The 17,684-nt window shown below is 37.6% G+C and overlaps 2 protein-coding genes across 2 annotated transcripts in view; one reads left to right on the forward strand and one right to left on the reverse strand.

The window, feature by feature from the left end:
• ppm1j (protein phosphatase, Mg2+/Mn2+ dependent, 1J) overlaps positions 1-17,684 on the reverse strand; it is a 223,099-nt gene that overhangs the window by 78,048 nt on the left and 127,367 nt on the right. The window lies entirely within an intron of this gene.
• cttnbp2nla (CTTNBP2 N-terminal like a) lies at positions 399-16,543 on the forward strand. The gene is made up of 5 exons (XM_056270617.1): positions 399-517; positions 4,338-4,445; positions 13,745-14,017; positions 14,183-14,290; positions 15,054-16,543. The coding sequence occupies exons 1-5, from the start codon at positions 503-505 to the stop codon at positions 16,113-16,115; spliced, it is 1,566 nt and encodes a 521-aa protein (XP_056126592.1). The 5' UTR covers positions 399-502; the 3' UTR covers positions 16,116-16,543.

Here is a 17,684-nt window from a genome sequence, read left to right on the forward strand (position 1 = left end):
TATCCCATTTTAAACTTATATGAGTGTCAAAATGATTTTTGGGGGCTACTCTGATTGTGTGCTTTAGAACTACAATAAAACACCACTAGGTGGCACACATGTATTCCGTCAAACTATCCCGTCTACATTTTTTTCAACATTTAAAATGACTTTTAGAGTGGTCGCCTAACTCGACCCTGATACTACAAAAACTTTATTTTTTCACAGAAACCGTTCCAAATATGTCATGATTAAAGTCATGGTGTGAGTTGAGGACCGAAGATTACTTTGAGCTCTCATCGCCGCACAAAGAATCCCATCTTATAAACTTTCCACGTTAAATCCCGCCTCCTGTCTCTACGTCTCGTTTCTCATTGGCCCTTTGTGCCTAAACACTTCGATCTGATTGGCTGTTTAAGATGTCCGTTTGCGTTCTTTCACAGCAGATGAACTTCTTCGGTGAAGCCGATCTTCAACAACGGTGCTGCTCGATGAGCGATATTGGAAGCTGATCAAACCTGGCATGGCACCCACAACGGTGAGAATGTCCTCTTTATAACATATGACTTAATATTTATAAAGAAAGAAAGTAAGTCGAATAAAATGAGCACGAGAGGAAGAGAAAGAATTTTTGCAAAGACAGGATACAGATTGTATGAATAGTTAATGCTGATTACAGTTTCAAATAGCCGACAGTTCTGACAGCAACTGTTTAAAAACGCAAAAGTAGTTTGGAGTTTGTTATATGAGCAGCTGTACATGAAAAGTAAAAAAATTGTTCAAATAGTCGAAACATCGGTTTTTAAAGTAAACAGTAAACTGATTTTTTTTTTTTTTCGTTACTGATTTTTGCTTGTCAGATCTGCATGTAAAAGGCGGTGTCTCAAAACGGAGTGAACTGTCTACCTAGGCAGCATTTTTGTCTATCAATAGGCGCGTGCATTATTTTTGGGCATCAGAAATGCTGGTGCCCTAAACTGCATTCTAGATAGGCAGTAACGTTACACTGGGTTTGGAGGCATAATAACGCCAAAGAATGTCGAATCTTTGGGTCACACTTTAGTTTAGGGTCCAATTCTCACTATTAACTACCGGGAACTAGCCTAACTGACTAACAACTACGACTTTTGCCTCAATAAACTCCTAATTACTGCTTATTAATAGTTAGTAAAGTAGTTGTTAAGTTCAGGAATAGGATTAAGTGAAGTAGAATATGGTCATCCAGAATAAGGCAATAATATGTGCTTTATAAGTACGAATAAACAGCCAATATCCTAGTAATTTGAATGCTAATAAGCAACTAATTAACCGTGAGAATTGGACCCCAAACTAAAGCGTTTTACCGAACTTTGAAATGTTTTACAGCATAGTATAAAATAAAACAATATATTTGAATAAATACAATAAATGTTCAATATGCTCAAAATACTATCATTGATTTTTTTCATTGTAAATTTTCGAAATCCTATTTGTACAGTAATATTGTGAACTATTTAAATGTTTTAATAGTAAAAAATATTAGACTTTATGCAGTCTGTACAGCTGACCACATCAACAGTTGACATTGGGCCATCTGTTTTGTAGCTCACAAGCAGCTTGAGGATTAAATTAATTACCCTCTGACATGTCGGGTGAGCTTGGACTCAAACACTGACTGCTTCAGTCTAGCTCCAGGGGAAAAATGCTGGGTAATTTAAGAAGCATTTGGGCCGATGTTGAATGCTGTAGCACCCTTTAATTCAGAGAGGCATGGGCACCATTAAAGAGGAAATGCCAAATTACTCAACCATGAAGAACACTATCGGATAATCCCCAAGTGCACATAAAAGAAAGGTTCTGTAGATGCATACAAATCTCTGAGAATGTCTTTTTATCAACTTTTCCTCGTGTCCACACATAATGATTCATGCTGAATCACAAGTTTAAGTAAAGAGACATTGGCTAAAAAAGCAAGTGAGACTAGTTAAGAAGTCTACAAGTATTTTTCACACTTGATCTATGACTGTTTAGTTCAATGCATCATATAATTTTCCTTTGGTTTTATAAAAGGCAAAGTGAAGTTGTGAAATTAGCGTGTATATAAAGTATGGCTTTGCGTTGAAACGCTTCAAATTAGCGCTGTTTGAATGGGTAAACCGCAAACCATGAAAGCTTTCTTGCATACTCGTGACCTCAGATCTAGTGTGCCGTTCCCATCGGTGCACAATACACCAAAAGGAACCTGACTGCTATTTACAAGGACAACTTTGACTAAAGGTTGCACAACACAGATGAAAGGGAGAATCTGAATGCACTGCAAAGTACAGTAATGCGATTTCTCTGGGAGCTCTGACGTGGAAGTCAAGCTTCCAAGTTTCAGCTGGAGCACAGTAGCTGGACGTCTTCCGTCCTCGGGCATATTATGTAACACTCAGAGACTCCTGGATCGTGACTTCATGATGTGGAAACTTTGGCTAACCACACAAATCTCAACATGAAGCACCATTAAAAGCAAAGTGGGGTCAGAGTGAAGAAATCTAGATTCAGTTTCATTAGATTATTTCAGCTGAGGCTTGCAGCGCGGGGTCAAAGCATTTATGGTGCGCAAAGCTATATGGGAAAGTGAAATTCGATGCTTTCAAGATTGTCCAGGCGCAATTACTGAGTATTTAGAAATGAGGGCTCGGGAAGGAATTTCAGCCAATCTTACCCTACCAACAACACGTCTCTTTCACTAGCTGTCTATCAATAGAAAAGTCATGCGGGAATGCTGCTTTAGCTTTGATATATTATGAAAGATGCTTTGACTCATAAGAATAAAATGGAAAAAATGACCTGCTTTTTTCTTTTTTCTGTGAACTGCACAGAAAGAAACACAACATGGGAATGGGAGTTTTTCCTGAGATCACAGCTCTGATCTATAGCCATTATGTCCTCGGGAAAGCCTGTTAAAGGGATAGTTCACCCTGAAATGAAATTTAAGTCATAATTTACTCACACTGGTGTTGTTCTAATGCCGTATGCTCTTCTTTCTTTTATGGACCACAAAAGGATAATAAAAAAATAAAAAAATGTCCCACTCGCACTCATCCATATAATAAATAACGACCAACATCAAGCTTAAAAAAAAAAAAAAGTATCACAGACTGATCACATGCGACACATGCTGTATATTCCAAGTGTTCTGGGGGTATACGATAGGGTTTAGTGAAAATTTGCCCCAAAAAAATGTAATTTAATGTATTTACTTGACCATGGCCATTGGTCTTCTTTACACAACTACATGATGCGCGCGTTTGTGAGACTCTATTAGCACCGCAGTTCACTCCGTCTTGCCTAGAAAATACACACAAGTTGTGAGAAATGAAGATAAACAAAAACACTGAAATACAACGCCTAGAAATCCCAAAAAAGTCAAATATCACCGGTCCGGAACTCAGTTGACAGATATGAACACAACAGATATATTTATCTCAGAGAAGAAGGCACATGGGTTGTGTTTCATGTCACGTTTTTTTGTTAATCTTGATTTCTCACAACTTTGTTAAATTATACATTCAATTTCAGTTTGTTTTTCACTAAACCCTATTTAAAGACATTAACAATTTTATTCAGCATGGATGCATTCAGTTGCTCAAAAGTGACAATAAAAGACATTTAAAAGGTTACAAATATATATCTATATTTAAATGCTCTATTAAAAGATTATATTAATCTAGAACATCAATAATAATATAATAAATGTTTCTTGAGCACTAATTTAGCATATTAGAATGATTTCTGAAGGATCATGTGACACTGAAGACGGGAGGAATGATGCTGAAAATTCAGCTTTCAAATAGAAAACACTTATTTTAAATTGTAATAGTATTTCACAATGTTACTGTTTTTATTGTATTTTTGATCAAATAAATGCCACCTTTGTGAGCATAAGAAACTTCTTTCAGACCTCAAACTTTTAAACACTAGTGTGTGAGTGACAAATATGCATGCAAGTTGATATTTAATGACACCGGTAACTGTAAACATATGCATGCTGCATTCATACTGAAAACAAAAAGAAAAATGATTTAGTGCACTTGTTTACTGTGGGTTTGTCTTGTTTATTTCATTATAATGTGCGTTGAATACGCAGCACACTGCATAATCAAGACAAGCACATCAATATTATAGCAGACTGCAGTCATTTGGTCTGCAGATGGGAAATAAAGGAGAGGATTTGTAGACTTGGATATTTTTGCCTGACTGCATGTTTTTCCAAACAATTTATTCTAAACTACCGTTTGTTGAAAACCGTCATTAGAATCCCTGAATACATTTGAGTATCATTTCGTATTTTTTCTAACACTCATTTGCTCCGTGTTTTGTTCTCTTTTCAGGAGGCGAGGCTAAACGTGGAGGCTCTGAGTAAGAGAGACGTTCTGCTGCTCTTCAGTGTTCTTGAGGGAGAGCTGGAGGCCAGAGACTTTGTCATACAGGCACTCAAGGTTAGTGCCGTCCCTTCAATGCTGATGTAGGACAAGAATGTTTCTATAGTTTCTTTGTAAGCAGCAATCTATGGCAGTATGGGCAAATTGTGCTACTCTCGTTTCTTAAAGGAACAGTACACCCAAAAATGAAGGTTTATCATTATTTATGTGTCCATTAGAGGTTCACCGATTGATCGGTTTTGACGATTAATCGGCACCGATTACCGATTGTTCCAGCAATCCAAAAACATAACGATAGTATAACATATGTTAAACATAACATAACGATATATACAAAAACATAACGATAGTTTTTCCGGGTTGCGTAGGGTTATACAGTATGAGATATATCACCTCTATACACACCTTTAGAGGCGAAATCAAAACTATCACCGATCCTCGTGGAGTTTGTTTTGACACGTGAGGCTGCACAGAGCGGGACAACTCTTTCATTTCAATGCTGTGGCCTTTGTGTAGATATTTAAAGATGGCCATCTTTTAGCATGACTGTTTGGATTTATATGAAATGGTAACAGTTTACAATGAGATTCCATTTGCAACATTAACCAAAGTTAAAGGGGTCATATAATGCCATTTTTGTACAAGTTAATATGAATGTTTAGGGTCTAAATGAAAACTTTGTAATATACTTGTATTAAAAATTCTCATTAGTATTTTAAGAAAACACTCATTTTACCTGGTCAAAATCAGCTGTTTTCAGCACGCCGTTTCAGTGCATATGCCTTTAAATAATAAACCCCGCCCCTCTATTCTGCGGGCGTTTAGACACAGTGCACGTGAAGTGTTGCCTTGACAACAGTTGAGGGTATATTTTGGAGAAAGAATGGCAGTCTCTTGGAGTCTCTTGAGGACACATCTGTGCAATCGTATCAGTTTGAACCGGAGTCGCACCCGGAACAAGATGACGGCCGCAAAGAAGTTCGACAATTAAGGCTCGAACAGGACGTTTCTGAATGGTTGATTAACGTAATGTCACTTTGATCTATCTGTGTATGCACTGGCAGGGTAGAGTAGTGAGATACGAACGCTATGTGTTTACTGATGTATACGTTAGTTCATTGACAGATTGACGTTACAGCTAATGGTCATGAAAAACTTGTTCCCACGATTTGCAAAGATTAATATAAAGGTTAATACAACTTTACACTCCCTTCTTCTGGAGGTGCAGAGGGAACATAAATAGTTGGTACCGATTTTTTTTTTCAGGAGCAGCTTCTTAGCAAAACCAGCTTTATACTGACCCTCGTTTATAAAGAAGTCTACGATAAATTATTCGCGCAAACATGAAAGCATTGACGTTGATCGTGGGGAATATTCCCATCGTAAAACTCAGCCACTGCGTCTTCAGCGGTTCAAATTTAGGAACATCAAAATGATTTCTGTGTTTGTTCTTGCACCCAAGAGCAGAACACCACAATCGCTTAGACGCCATTCTGCTCCAGTGTATCAACAATGGCGGACTATGATGAGAGCTCGCTCAGGGCGGGGATGTGTTGAAAGTGCTGTCAATCAACAATCGTGGGAGGGGCGTCCGACCGTGTGACGTCACACGGTGAAACGGCTCGATTTGAGACAGGGGAATACATATAAGGAGATTAAAACAAAACCACTGGATGGATTTTTATCATTAAATGATGGTTGTGTACAGGCACTGCCAACACACAATTGCAGTACAATCAACTTGAAAAAGTCCATGTACCATTATATGACCCCTTTAATACAAGTATTGTTCATTGTTAAATTCAATATTATTTACTAATACATTTTTACATTTTAAAGTTGTATCTCTTAACATTAGTTAATGCACTGTGAATTAACATGAATCATCAAGGTATAATTAATATAGTAATATTTTTATATTTAAAAAGTAAAGTACTGTTTATTTTTATGGTACAGTACTGTTTTTTTTTCTGTCAATTTTTGTATTAAAGTTCAGCACTGTGTTATGTTTGTTTTTATTCATTATCCATTTTACGAACTATCGGTTGATTAATCGGTTATCGGACAGCGTGGTCCAACCTAGTTATCGTTATCAGTAAAATTCACGTTCAGTCGACCTCTAGTAGCCATATGTCATTCCAAATCCATATGCTTTTGCTTTTTGTGGAGTTTTTGGAGAATCTTCACATAGCTCTTAATTTAGAGAACAGGTCAATGAACATCACATAACCATAATTAAACGAACACAAAAATCCCTGTGTCATCATGTAGAATTTACTCAGGAGCATCTGGACTTATTTAACCATTCAAGATGTTTAGATGTTCAACTACTAACAGTGCTGCATGTTTTCCGAGTAGCTGCGACCCAAGTCGTACATCAGTCGTAATTTACACCATTAGGGAGGCTCCTCTGTGATTGACAGCTCTTATGATCTTGTGGTGTGTATTCCTTGGAGAGTTCCCTTCATCCATACTCAACTGAGGCACTTGAATGAGAGCTGAAACATCTCAAACAAACATATAAACAAGCTGAGATTGTACTCAATAATATTAATTTAAAATGATTTTTTGTCAATACTAATAAATCAATACTTCAATAATGATACGCCTCAATTATTGTCTATTGACAGTCAGTAGTTCGCTGTCAAACAGGTTTAACTCTTCGCACAGCAGACTAGATACCCACGAGAGACATTATAGCCGTATCGCTCAATGAAATCCAGATGTCTGTCTGGTTCATAGCTCAATCATGCACGCTAGCATATTAACGCTAACATCCTGTTAGTGTATTAAACATCAGTGCACAGTTTATCTACGACAGAAGCTCAGTTTATATATAAGATATGGAAAAGCTAAACATTTAAAAAGATCATTTTAGCCTTCGTATAACCAGAAATGATGGCGCTGGCTACGAAGAGTTCTTGGTTAGCTGTGCAACAAACATCTCACACGGTTTTTGGGATAGTTGCCGAGAACCTACACTCAAATAAATGCCATAGTGATGGATATTTGATCATACCCGCCGTTTGTTGTTCTTCCTGTCTGAACTTAAGTGTTTTGCTATTTGCTGCCTTTCCAATTTAACTGCATTCTCAAGTTATTTTCAATTCAACGTTCATCGACTTTTAATTAAAGCCGACTGGATCTCATTTTACCTTGCTTTTCCATCAGACTTTTTTCTGTTTAAGACTCCTACTACATTCCAGCACTGTGGCTGGGCCTCATCCCACTCTTCTGGTGGACACCAGGCTTACAAACGCAGCTCAGCAGACACAACTACACTTTTTTTTTTTAAGTACTTTAAAGTACCATGGTATGTACAAATATATAGCAATTCAGTACTATTATATTGGTGAATCTCAAAAAAAAAAAAAAAAAGCTGTTGAGGTGTGTTTGATTAGGGTTAAAGCAGAACAGTGGCTTTCCAGGATCATCCCTGATGTACACAATAAGTGCATTGTATCAAATGATTAATTTAAATGTAGGACATAGCCTAGTAGTTAAAGACACCTAATATAAAGTGGGACCCATAATATGTATATGAAGTGGATTTACTTATTTGGCAATTTAGGAGTGACTCAGAATCAGCCAGACGGTGAGCAAGACAACTTCCTTTTTGAGCATGTCATTGCGTCAGTACAAACGGCAATACTCTGGGCCCCTGGTTTTGTTCCAAAATACGCTTTGAATGTTATTTGTTCTCTGCATAAACACGCACAAACATGTCAAACATTATTCCGCACATTTCCTGTTGTCTAGTATCAGCTTTAAACTTTATAGTAGTGCCGTTGGTTCATCTGATCATGTTAGCATGGTAATAAAACTCAGCATCTGTGCTCTCAGATCATGTTTTTTTGTGGTAAAGCTGTCTGGAAAAACTGCACAGATATTATCTGCTGCATTCCTGTTCTTTAAAGCATTGGACTGAGGCTATGCGAGTGTCACAAACGGTAGATTCGGGGTATTAACCGCTCTTTTGAATCACTTTTAAGTGACTTCTTAAGTAGATAGCGTATATTTAACCCAACTGCATATTTCTTCTAAAACTCTCTGTGGTTTTTAGGGGCGATGTTCTGGCATGCTGGGATTACAATCTCTGTCACTCATTGCCTGCTTTGAATGAGGTCATTAAGGCATGACTTTTCTGCTTCGACTCTCTCAAACACATACACGCATTACAATTGTCCCTTATGCATTTGGTCAAAGGAAAATCAGGAGGGCAGAAGTCACATCACAACAGCCTCTAATCTCGGTATAACTTCATTAGCCATGCTAATAGTACATACAAACACAATTTATTATTTCCTTATGGTGCTTTCCCTGAAAAAAAAAAGTGGAACTAAATAGTATTTTGCTCAAATAATCGTTTCCATACTTATTTATGCCCCTTAGCAGCTATTGACATTTCAGGGAAAACTTGAAAACATTTAATGACTAACAAGAAAATCGTTTTAAATAGTTAGACTTTGAGTTCGAGAAAGAATGCCTCCCAGGTGTCCATCTCTAAGTTGAAAGTAAGTTTTATGAATCTTACCAACATTCAAAAATAGCTTCATATGTTTTTTGTTTGTTTGTTTTCGTCATTTGAGGAGCTAGCATGGAGGATGTTGGGAGTGCAAATAGCCGATACCAAAAGTATCTCACTGTTGTCAGTATGTTGTTTACCTTTATCCCTGGTCACTTTAACTTTATTAGTGAAGATATATTTGATCTTTCTCTATCAATTACACACGCGCTCTCGCTCTCTCTCTCTCTCTCTCTCTCTCTCTCTCTCTCTCTCACACACACACACACACACACATATAAAGGTTGTTTTCAGGCACCAGACTGGCTGACTTATCTTAAGTCATTAGTAAGGTTAATCTTCCCAAGGCCCCCGTAATTGGTCAAGCTTTTAGCCTAAACACACACACACACACACACACAAAGCATCATACATATAGAATAGAAAGTAGACATCCAGTAACTTGACAAACAAAAGATTTTGCATACAGAACAGCTGTTGTTTATTTGAAGCTTACATTACCTTGTATTCAAGCAAATAGCTTGAGTAGTACTTTCAAGACCCTTTATTTTAGATTAGATTTTGTGCCAGATTTGTATTGGCGAATAAGAATATTAAAACAAGAAAACATAATAATCTATAATAAAATATATAGAATAGAATAAAATAGATCAGTGTTGTGTATCAAAGTACAGCAACGACATATTGTCATTTAAATATTTGAAGGCCATTAAAAAATCCTTCTTTTTAGGACTAGACTAAATTCACCTTTTATTCTGATTCTTCTTTTTAAACATCTAATACTGGATGTGTGTGTTGGGCTTATTTTTATTTTGTGTGAACTAGAAAAGCTTCCAAGACAACAAAAAGTAGCTATGGAATTCTACAGGTCTCAGGACCATCTTTCTTTTCTTTCCTGTTTTGTTTTTTGACTTTCTTTAAATTGACTTGTCATAAATATGTTGCAATCCCTTTTTACCTTTCTTTCCCCCACTTTTCTTTTTGACTTCACTATCAATTTAAATCAAAGCAGTTAAATAAGATTTGACTTATTATGTAACAGCTCCTAGATGCTTATCTTCAAGATGTCTACTTCAGAAACGCCTTTCCTTACTTTTAATTTTTTCCCTTCAGTTTCTCTTTTTTCCATATCATTTACAGGATGTTTTCTAAAACAGGGAATTTAGCCCTTTGATTTGCCCACTAACTTCCAACATGTTTCAGTAGGGAATACATCACAACCAAAAGAAAATTGCATTCAGCAAAGACCAATAGCATTCATCTTTAAAGCTGCTGTATGTATTTTTGCTGTATTAAAATGCTTTTTAAAGCACCAAGCTTTCATTAAAGTATCGGTGATAATGTTACACACCTTCATTCTCATATTCTACTATGTCTTGTTAAGCACCTCCAGCAGGACAAAACTCTCTTGATCTTGCACTTGCTCTCTTTCTACCTCACCCTTTCTGCTTCAGAGACTGTAAAACACTCATTCATTGTGTCACGTCTGCACAGCACATTTATCTGTTCTAGCATCAGCACCAAAGATGTTCACAAAGATTCAAAGTGTACACTTATTTACCACATTCATCATGGCTAGTGTGTGAGTTTCCGATAATCGGGTTTCTGTAGAAGTAGAATCTTAGAACTGCCTCAAATGGCAAGGTGTATTGTTGCTGAACTTTAGTAAAAGATTAAAACACAAATACTCTCACACACACTTACCAGATGGACATGCATGTTACAACTTGAATCTATCAATCTAAGAGCAAATGAGTCGAGTAGATTTAACAATGCAGTAGAGAACCGCACTGTATATATGTATATATAATGACATGTTAAAAACAGTCTTAAAAACTTTTAAACTGTTGCTATTCTACTATATACAGCTTTTTGACTGGTAATAATTATTTATGGTCAGTAAATTTTCATCCTCCATTGGCAGGTGTGGAAAAACGTTAATGATGGTACCTGGTGTGTGTTTAGATGCATATCCATCTGTGTGTCTTTACCCCTCCTCCTGACATTCATTTTCATACCTCTATTCCCTGTAGACGTCTAGTCATTTTTAACAGCTCCCACTCTCACAGCTTTCAGCTGGAATCACCAAACATGCCATGTCATTCCAAACTGCCCTGAAGGAGGTGGAGTATTTCATCCCTCTTTTCTTTTTACATTTAAGCTCCAAACCTCTTTTGTTACAACCAAAATACGTTTATAAGTACTAGTGTTGTCAAAATATTCGGTACTTCGGTACCAAGTCGGTACTAAAAAAAATTAAACGTCACGGTACCAAGTCCCGGTGGTACCGAGTACCCAGTCAAACCCGGTTCTGGATGCGCATGCATGCACGAAGGGCGTGAAGTTGCGTCCGCTTCATGAAAGCGCTGAGACATGGCGACCGGCGGCGCTGCTGATGTGGTGTCTGTGTATATTAAACTGCAAAACGACTATTTAAATATGAACCCTTCATGTTCTGCTTGTCTCTGTGTGAATGAACGGCGTAGACGCGCGGTTTCATTAAACGTTACCTCACACACACACACACAAGCACGATCGAGTGACGCTCGCGCTGTTTTCAGTCTCTGCTGCCTCACGATATGATGACATGATTCATGATTCCATTCATCTCCGAGAGTCACTTCATGAGCATTTTACCGTTTCATTTGAGAAAAACTATCGTCATATCATACACGCACAGAAACTCAAAGGTCTTCACGGCAACCCGTCAAAATAAAAGTTTGGTTTAACTTAAAGAAATTGACAGAAATAATTATATTAGGCTACTGTACAATAGATTTAACTACGTCTCCATTAATTCAAGATACTACTACTAATAATAATAATGTGTGCATAGAAGGTTGCTTATTTTTCACTTGACTTTTTTTATAAGCAATATTTCTCAATATCATCAATATTTTCGTTTAAACAGCATGTAGCCTTCAATCCTTTCATAAATTTACCATCATAAATAATAAAGTCATTGAATTGAATTAAATTTAATATATATTTTTTTTTTTTCAAATAGTTACATAAATTATAAAAAAAAAATAGTTCAAACTGATTTTGCTGTGGTACCGAAATTGGTACCGAGAACCGTAACATTTTAATGGTATCGGTACCGACTACTGGAATTTTGGTACCGTGACATCCCTATAAGTAACCACACAGAACACCCTAGCATCCTGAAGGTCCCGATATACTTCTAGCGAAATCGAAGAAGAAACTTCCGGAAAAGCTTGCCAAAGTGAACTTTCCGGAAAAGTTCGCTCCGACTGGAAAAAACCTTCGAACTACCATTGGTCTGTGGGCGATGATGTAATAGGTAGGTGTGCTCTAACGCTCCGCCTTCTTTGACGTTGAAATCTTCTCTCAGAGTAAAAACATGAATAAACTGGAGAGCCACTTTATAGTAATTCTAATTGAAAGAGACACTGAGATAAAAAATCTGATATTTTTATCACATCTGACACAGATCGGAATTTTTCTGCACACGTGTAAAAAAAAAAATCCACACGAGATCCGATCCGATCCGACGCTACTAAAATAACAACAAAAACTTACCGTTATTTTCCGGTCTATTTCTGTTCAGTCAGATTTTGCGCTGCAAACACATCCATGACAGCTTTTAAATTATCCATGCTGGCAAATAATCATGGCCACCCAACGTGAATTATAAAATAATTTTAGTACAACCATTCAAAACCATGTTGCATAGTAAAGTGATCACCGACAGAATCATTTTGGGCGGGAATTAATGTGAACAGATATCGGATACCAGTCATGTCTAAAGTGAATGTAAACAAGCGGGATAAAAAAATGTGGTCAAAAGATCAGATCTGTGCATTAAGACTTGCAGTGTAAATGCAGCCTGACACTATTTCCTCGTGTATACTAAAGCCACTTGCTTTAAAGCAATATATTGTATAAAATGGTATATAAATAAACGTGACGTGACTGGAGCACCAAATTCCTGGGCTTGTGCAAACACGTTGCTATGATCAGATGCTTTCTTAACTGCTGTTTTCTCACCCTTGGCTGTGTGTTGTGTTTAGTTTGGTTTTTAAAGGAAATCACGAAGTACGTATTTACAATTTCATCTAATCGCTGCTCACAGAGATGTTTGCTAACAGTATACCGCTGCGGGGTCGGGGCCTTTATCCATCACTGTCCGGGCAACAGTGTTCTAGAATTGTCAACATTACTTGAACCCTGTAATATAAGACTCTTCCTAGCTAATGGTGACTCTCTCTTTACTGTTCAACAGTTCCGTACCTTATCCTTGTGTTGTTGTTTTTTTTCTGGGTCAAATCTGAGCCCTTTTAGTTCAGAGTCATTTCAGGAGGTATTAAATTACTCCAGCTGGAACTTTTTTTGGTGTCCCATTCACTGCATTGACCCTACCTAGACTGAAGCAATTATTTTCATCCCTATATGGACCCCTTGCTTGACCTCTTGCTTAAAACAGCAAACACAGAGCTGAACACACACTCACACTCACACACACATATACACAGAGCCTTAGAGAATGGTTTATGTTGCTTTTGGCAGGGTCATATGCTCTGTATCATCTCATTTCCTGTTTAGAAAGCAAGTATGGACTGAGCGTGTCTGTGTGAAAGAGAAAAATGGAGGCCGCTTTACAAGACTTGCAAAATGAAATGGAGGCTACAAAAATGAGCCACAAACTCCTAAGATATCAGATCTCAAATAGCTGTTTCATGTCAAAGGATTATGGACATTTTGATCTCTTTAAACATTAATTGTTTAAACTGAAATGTGCAGATATCTAATAAAATCCATCTAAAATAATCAAATAAATCCCTCTTCCTCTGTCTCCTTCTCGCTACAGGCCCAGCGTAGAGATTCCAACATGTGGGAGAGATATGGCAAATACAACCTGAGCGACCCGTTCCTGGCCCTGCAGAGAGACAGCGAGGTCCTCCAGAGCTCCGGCCAGACCAGGGGAGATGGAGGAAGTTCCTCCAAGAGACGAGAGGGCGTCTGTGGGGCCACGGCTCGCTTGGACCCTTTAGCGGTGCTGAAGCTGGTGGTCGGACACTGCAGAAGGATGCAGGAGAAGATGCTGAAACAGCTGGCAGCTGCCGAGAACAGACACAGGAGGGTGAGTTTATGCTGCATAATAGCTAAAAGCCACTGACATCGTCACTGATGTGAACATCATATCGTTTAAATTGGATTTACCACAGTGTATCAGGTCAAGGAGAGATTGGATTGGTTTATAAGCTAATCTTTGTCTCATTCTGTCATCCCTCTGTGGTGGTTTCAGGTCATTGCTGATCTGGAGGAGGAGAAGAGAAAGCATGCTGAGGATACTGCTGAAGGAGATGATGTCACTTACATTCTGGAGAAGGAGAGAGAGCGCCTCCTGCAGCAGGTATAAAGAACTGATCATATTATAGTCATCTTAATACTAGAGGTACTCCTAGGAAACAGGCTACACTTTTCCTTTACCTTAATCAAAATGAGTCTTTGCTCTATTAAAATATATATTGAAACATGATTTTTACACATTTACATATGCAAGCTTGGCATCATCTTATTAAATTTGTAAATTTTTGCATATAACACCAAAAGTGTTAGATACCACAGAAAATGTAGTTCATTAAAAGACCTGATTGTTAAAGCCTTTGTCAAAAGGTGTTTTATTTAACACAATATTTAATTAAACTTGTTTTTTTTACACATAACATTTCAAATAAATGCTTTTCTTTTGAACGTCTTTCTACTCATCGAAGTCTGTTTTCAACATTGATAATAATAAGAAATGTTTCTTGAGCGGCAAATCAGCATATTAGAATGATTTCTGAAGGATCATGTGACACCGAAGACTGAAGTAATGATGCGGAAAATTCAGCTTTGCATCACAGGAATAAATTACATTTCAAAATATATTAAAACAGAAGACATTTTAAATTGTAATAATATTTCTGTTTTTACTATATTTTTGAGTAATTTATTTTGAGTAAATGCAGCATAAGAGACTTTTTAAAAACATTTAAAAATCTAACAGACCTTAAACTTTTGAACGGTAGTGTATATTCTCTGAAAAAATGTCTTATCTTACAAAATGTTTTTGTGTAAATCTATGAATCTATCAGTGTATTTCGATCTGATTTAGTTTTTATACACGTGTTTAGTTGGAGTTTGAGAAGGCAAAGACACCCCGAATGGAGAGGGAGAACAAACGACTGCAGGATCAGTTAGAAGACCAGCGAGTCCAGCATAAACAGCTCATGACGGCACTGAGTCGGGAATGCAAACGCTCCGGCACCCGCGCACACGAGGAGTCCCAGCGTGCCAACGAACTCAGCCATCGTCTTGATCGCGAGCGAGCGGCCAATCAGACTCTGAGGGCGGAGCTTGAGGAGGAAAAGAAGCGGGCTATGCAAATAGAGGCGAGGCGAGAGGAGCTGTTGGCTGAGTTTGACACTGAACGGGAGCAGCTTGGGCTGAGAATACGGAAAGAGGAAGCACGCTGTAACGCACTACAGGAAGAACTAGAGCGATTGAGGAGAGAGATGAGAGATGCTGAGGAGGGCTCAGATAAGACCAAGACAAAAATGAACGGACATCTTACTCCTACGGAGGAAGATGCGAGTGTTGAGAAGCAGAGTATGTTAACCAATGGGAGCTCTCCGACCAGTTCACAAGCTCACAGCCCTACGACAAGCAATCAGTCACCAGACGTGCCTAGTGTACAAGCTGCGTATCAGGCTGGCATCAACCAGCGCTTCCACGCAGCCCGTCACAAGTTCCAAGGCACCAGTGATCAAGATTCTCAGGCCGTCTCTTCCCCTCCGAACAGTCCGCAGGACCTTTTACCCTGTGTGGCTCCACCAGACAACGTTTCATCTAAACAAGCAGCCCGCAGCACTGTCACACAGGCCCTGAGTCGCTTCAGCACTCAGCAAGGTCCCAGCACACCAACATCCCCCAACAGTTCCCCTTTCGGCACAGATTACCGCACGTTGGCCCACTCTGGGATGTTGTCTCCGACCATCAGGTCTCCAACTATCCCCAGAGCCGACAGAGGGAACCCACCTCCGCTCCCACCCAAGAAACCAGGCCTGGCTGAAACGCCACTTTCTCCGGCCACCCTGCGAGCTGCTCACTTGGCTCAAATGTCGGCCGGTTGCGGACACAGCTTCAACCCAGAGAGCAGCAAAGAACCAGACCTGGTGCTGTCATCTAGCGGCTAGCAAGCCCAAATGATGAACGATCACGTCAAACACTGTTGATTTTTTTTTTTTTGTAAGGGATGTTTCAGGTTTTTTTAAATCATTTTGGAAGATTTGAATGATATATTTTCTATGTAAATTTGCAATGTTACAATATCTCATTGAAATGCATGTTTATTGTGTGCATGAATACATTATACATTCTGTATGTCACCCATGAGAAAATAAGACCCGTTTATCGCTGACAATCACCAGCTTCTATAAATAGTTTTATATATTGTTATTCTGACAAATATTTATATATAGACACACTACCATTCAAAAGTTTGGGGTCAGTAGGATTTTTTTGAAAGAAATTAATATTTTTCTTCAGGAAGGACGCATTACATTAATCAAGATACTTATGCTACAAATTTCAATTCATCAAATAATCCTGAAAAATGTAATGGTTTCCACAAAAAAATTAATTATAATAATATTTTTAACAATAATATACATTTTTTTTGTCAAATAAATGCAAAATTGGTGAGCATAAGATACTTCTTTCCAAAACATAAAAAAAAAGTTACCAACCCCAAACTTTTTAACTTCTGACCATTTTACCCTATCCCTGTCATCTGGTTTATACACTGAACTATATATTTACAGATTGCATGTGCAAACAATCCTTTGCTTTCTCACATAGCAGTTTGTTTTTGTATATCTAAAGACATTGGATATTTAGCCTAAATATTCACATCTCGCTCAGAATCATGTTACCGATGTTTGTATCACCTTATAATGTTTTGTTCTGTTTATCTATGAAGTTTTTGTATACGTTTTGTGATCTGATATGAATGTTATTTTTGTAACCAATATCATCTATAAATTCTTTGTTAAACTTGTAGACATGGGCTGGAACAAAATATTTTAGCATATATTTTTTGCATATCTGTACCGCCTAAATCCAGCCAGCAGGGGCCACTGGGTGGTAAAGTTACAGTATCACCCATCCTCAGCCATTCATAGGCTAACACTAGCACACTAGCTTACTGCGCAGTATACACTGTATACTACCTTCTGTTTTGTAAACAAATAGTATGCAAAATAAAGTTATTTTGATATTTAATCTGATTTTGTGTATAAATGTGGTACTTGTGGTAGTCTGCTCAAATAATGGTGATGAAAAAAAAACATGATATTACTTAATTTGTCACACTAATAAATAGACGGGTCAGGGGTGCATTGCATTATAGCATAGAGTATTAATTTTAACAGTAAAGGCTAAAGTAAATTCAAATTGACTTTATTATGTTCATTTTATTTGCTGACACTATATATTGACTTCCATTAATAACATGATCAGATCGGCAGTATACATTCAGATTTTTCCATACATATTCATAATTAAAACCTATAATGACTTTTTAAGTAAAAAACACCTTGAACGTGTTTATTTGGCAATAATGACTGGCTTATATGTTATCCTGCCTAAATGGCTATTTACCAAATTATTTGATTGAAATTAAATATTAAGTATACATTGATTTATGATTTGGGAAGAAATAGCACAAAGACCTATTAAAAACATGAAGCACAGCTATGTAAGAA

This window comes from Rhinichthys klamathensis, unplaced genomic scaffold (genome assembly GCF_029890125.1).
Source record: "Rhinichthys klamathensis goyatoka isolate OS25496 unplaced genomic scaffold, OSU_Roscu_1.1 h1tg000303l_1, whole genome shotgun sequence".
Classification (NCBI taxonomy): Eukaryota; Metazoa; Chordata; class Actinopteri; order Cypriniformes; family Leuciscidae; genus Rhinichthys; species Rhinichthys klamathensis.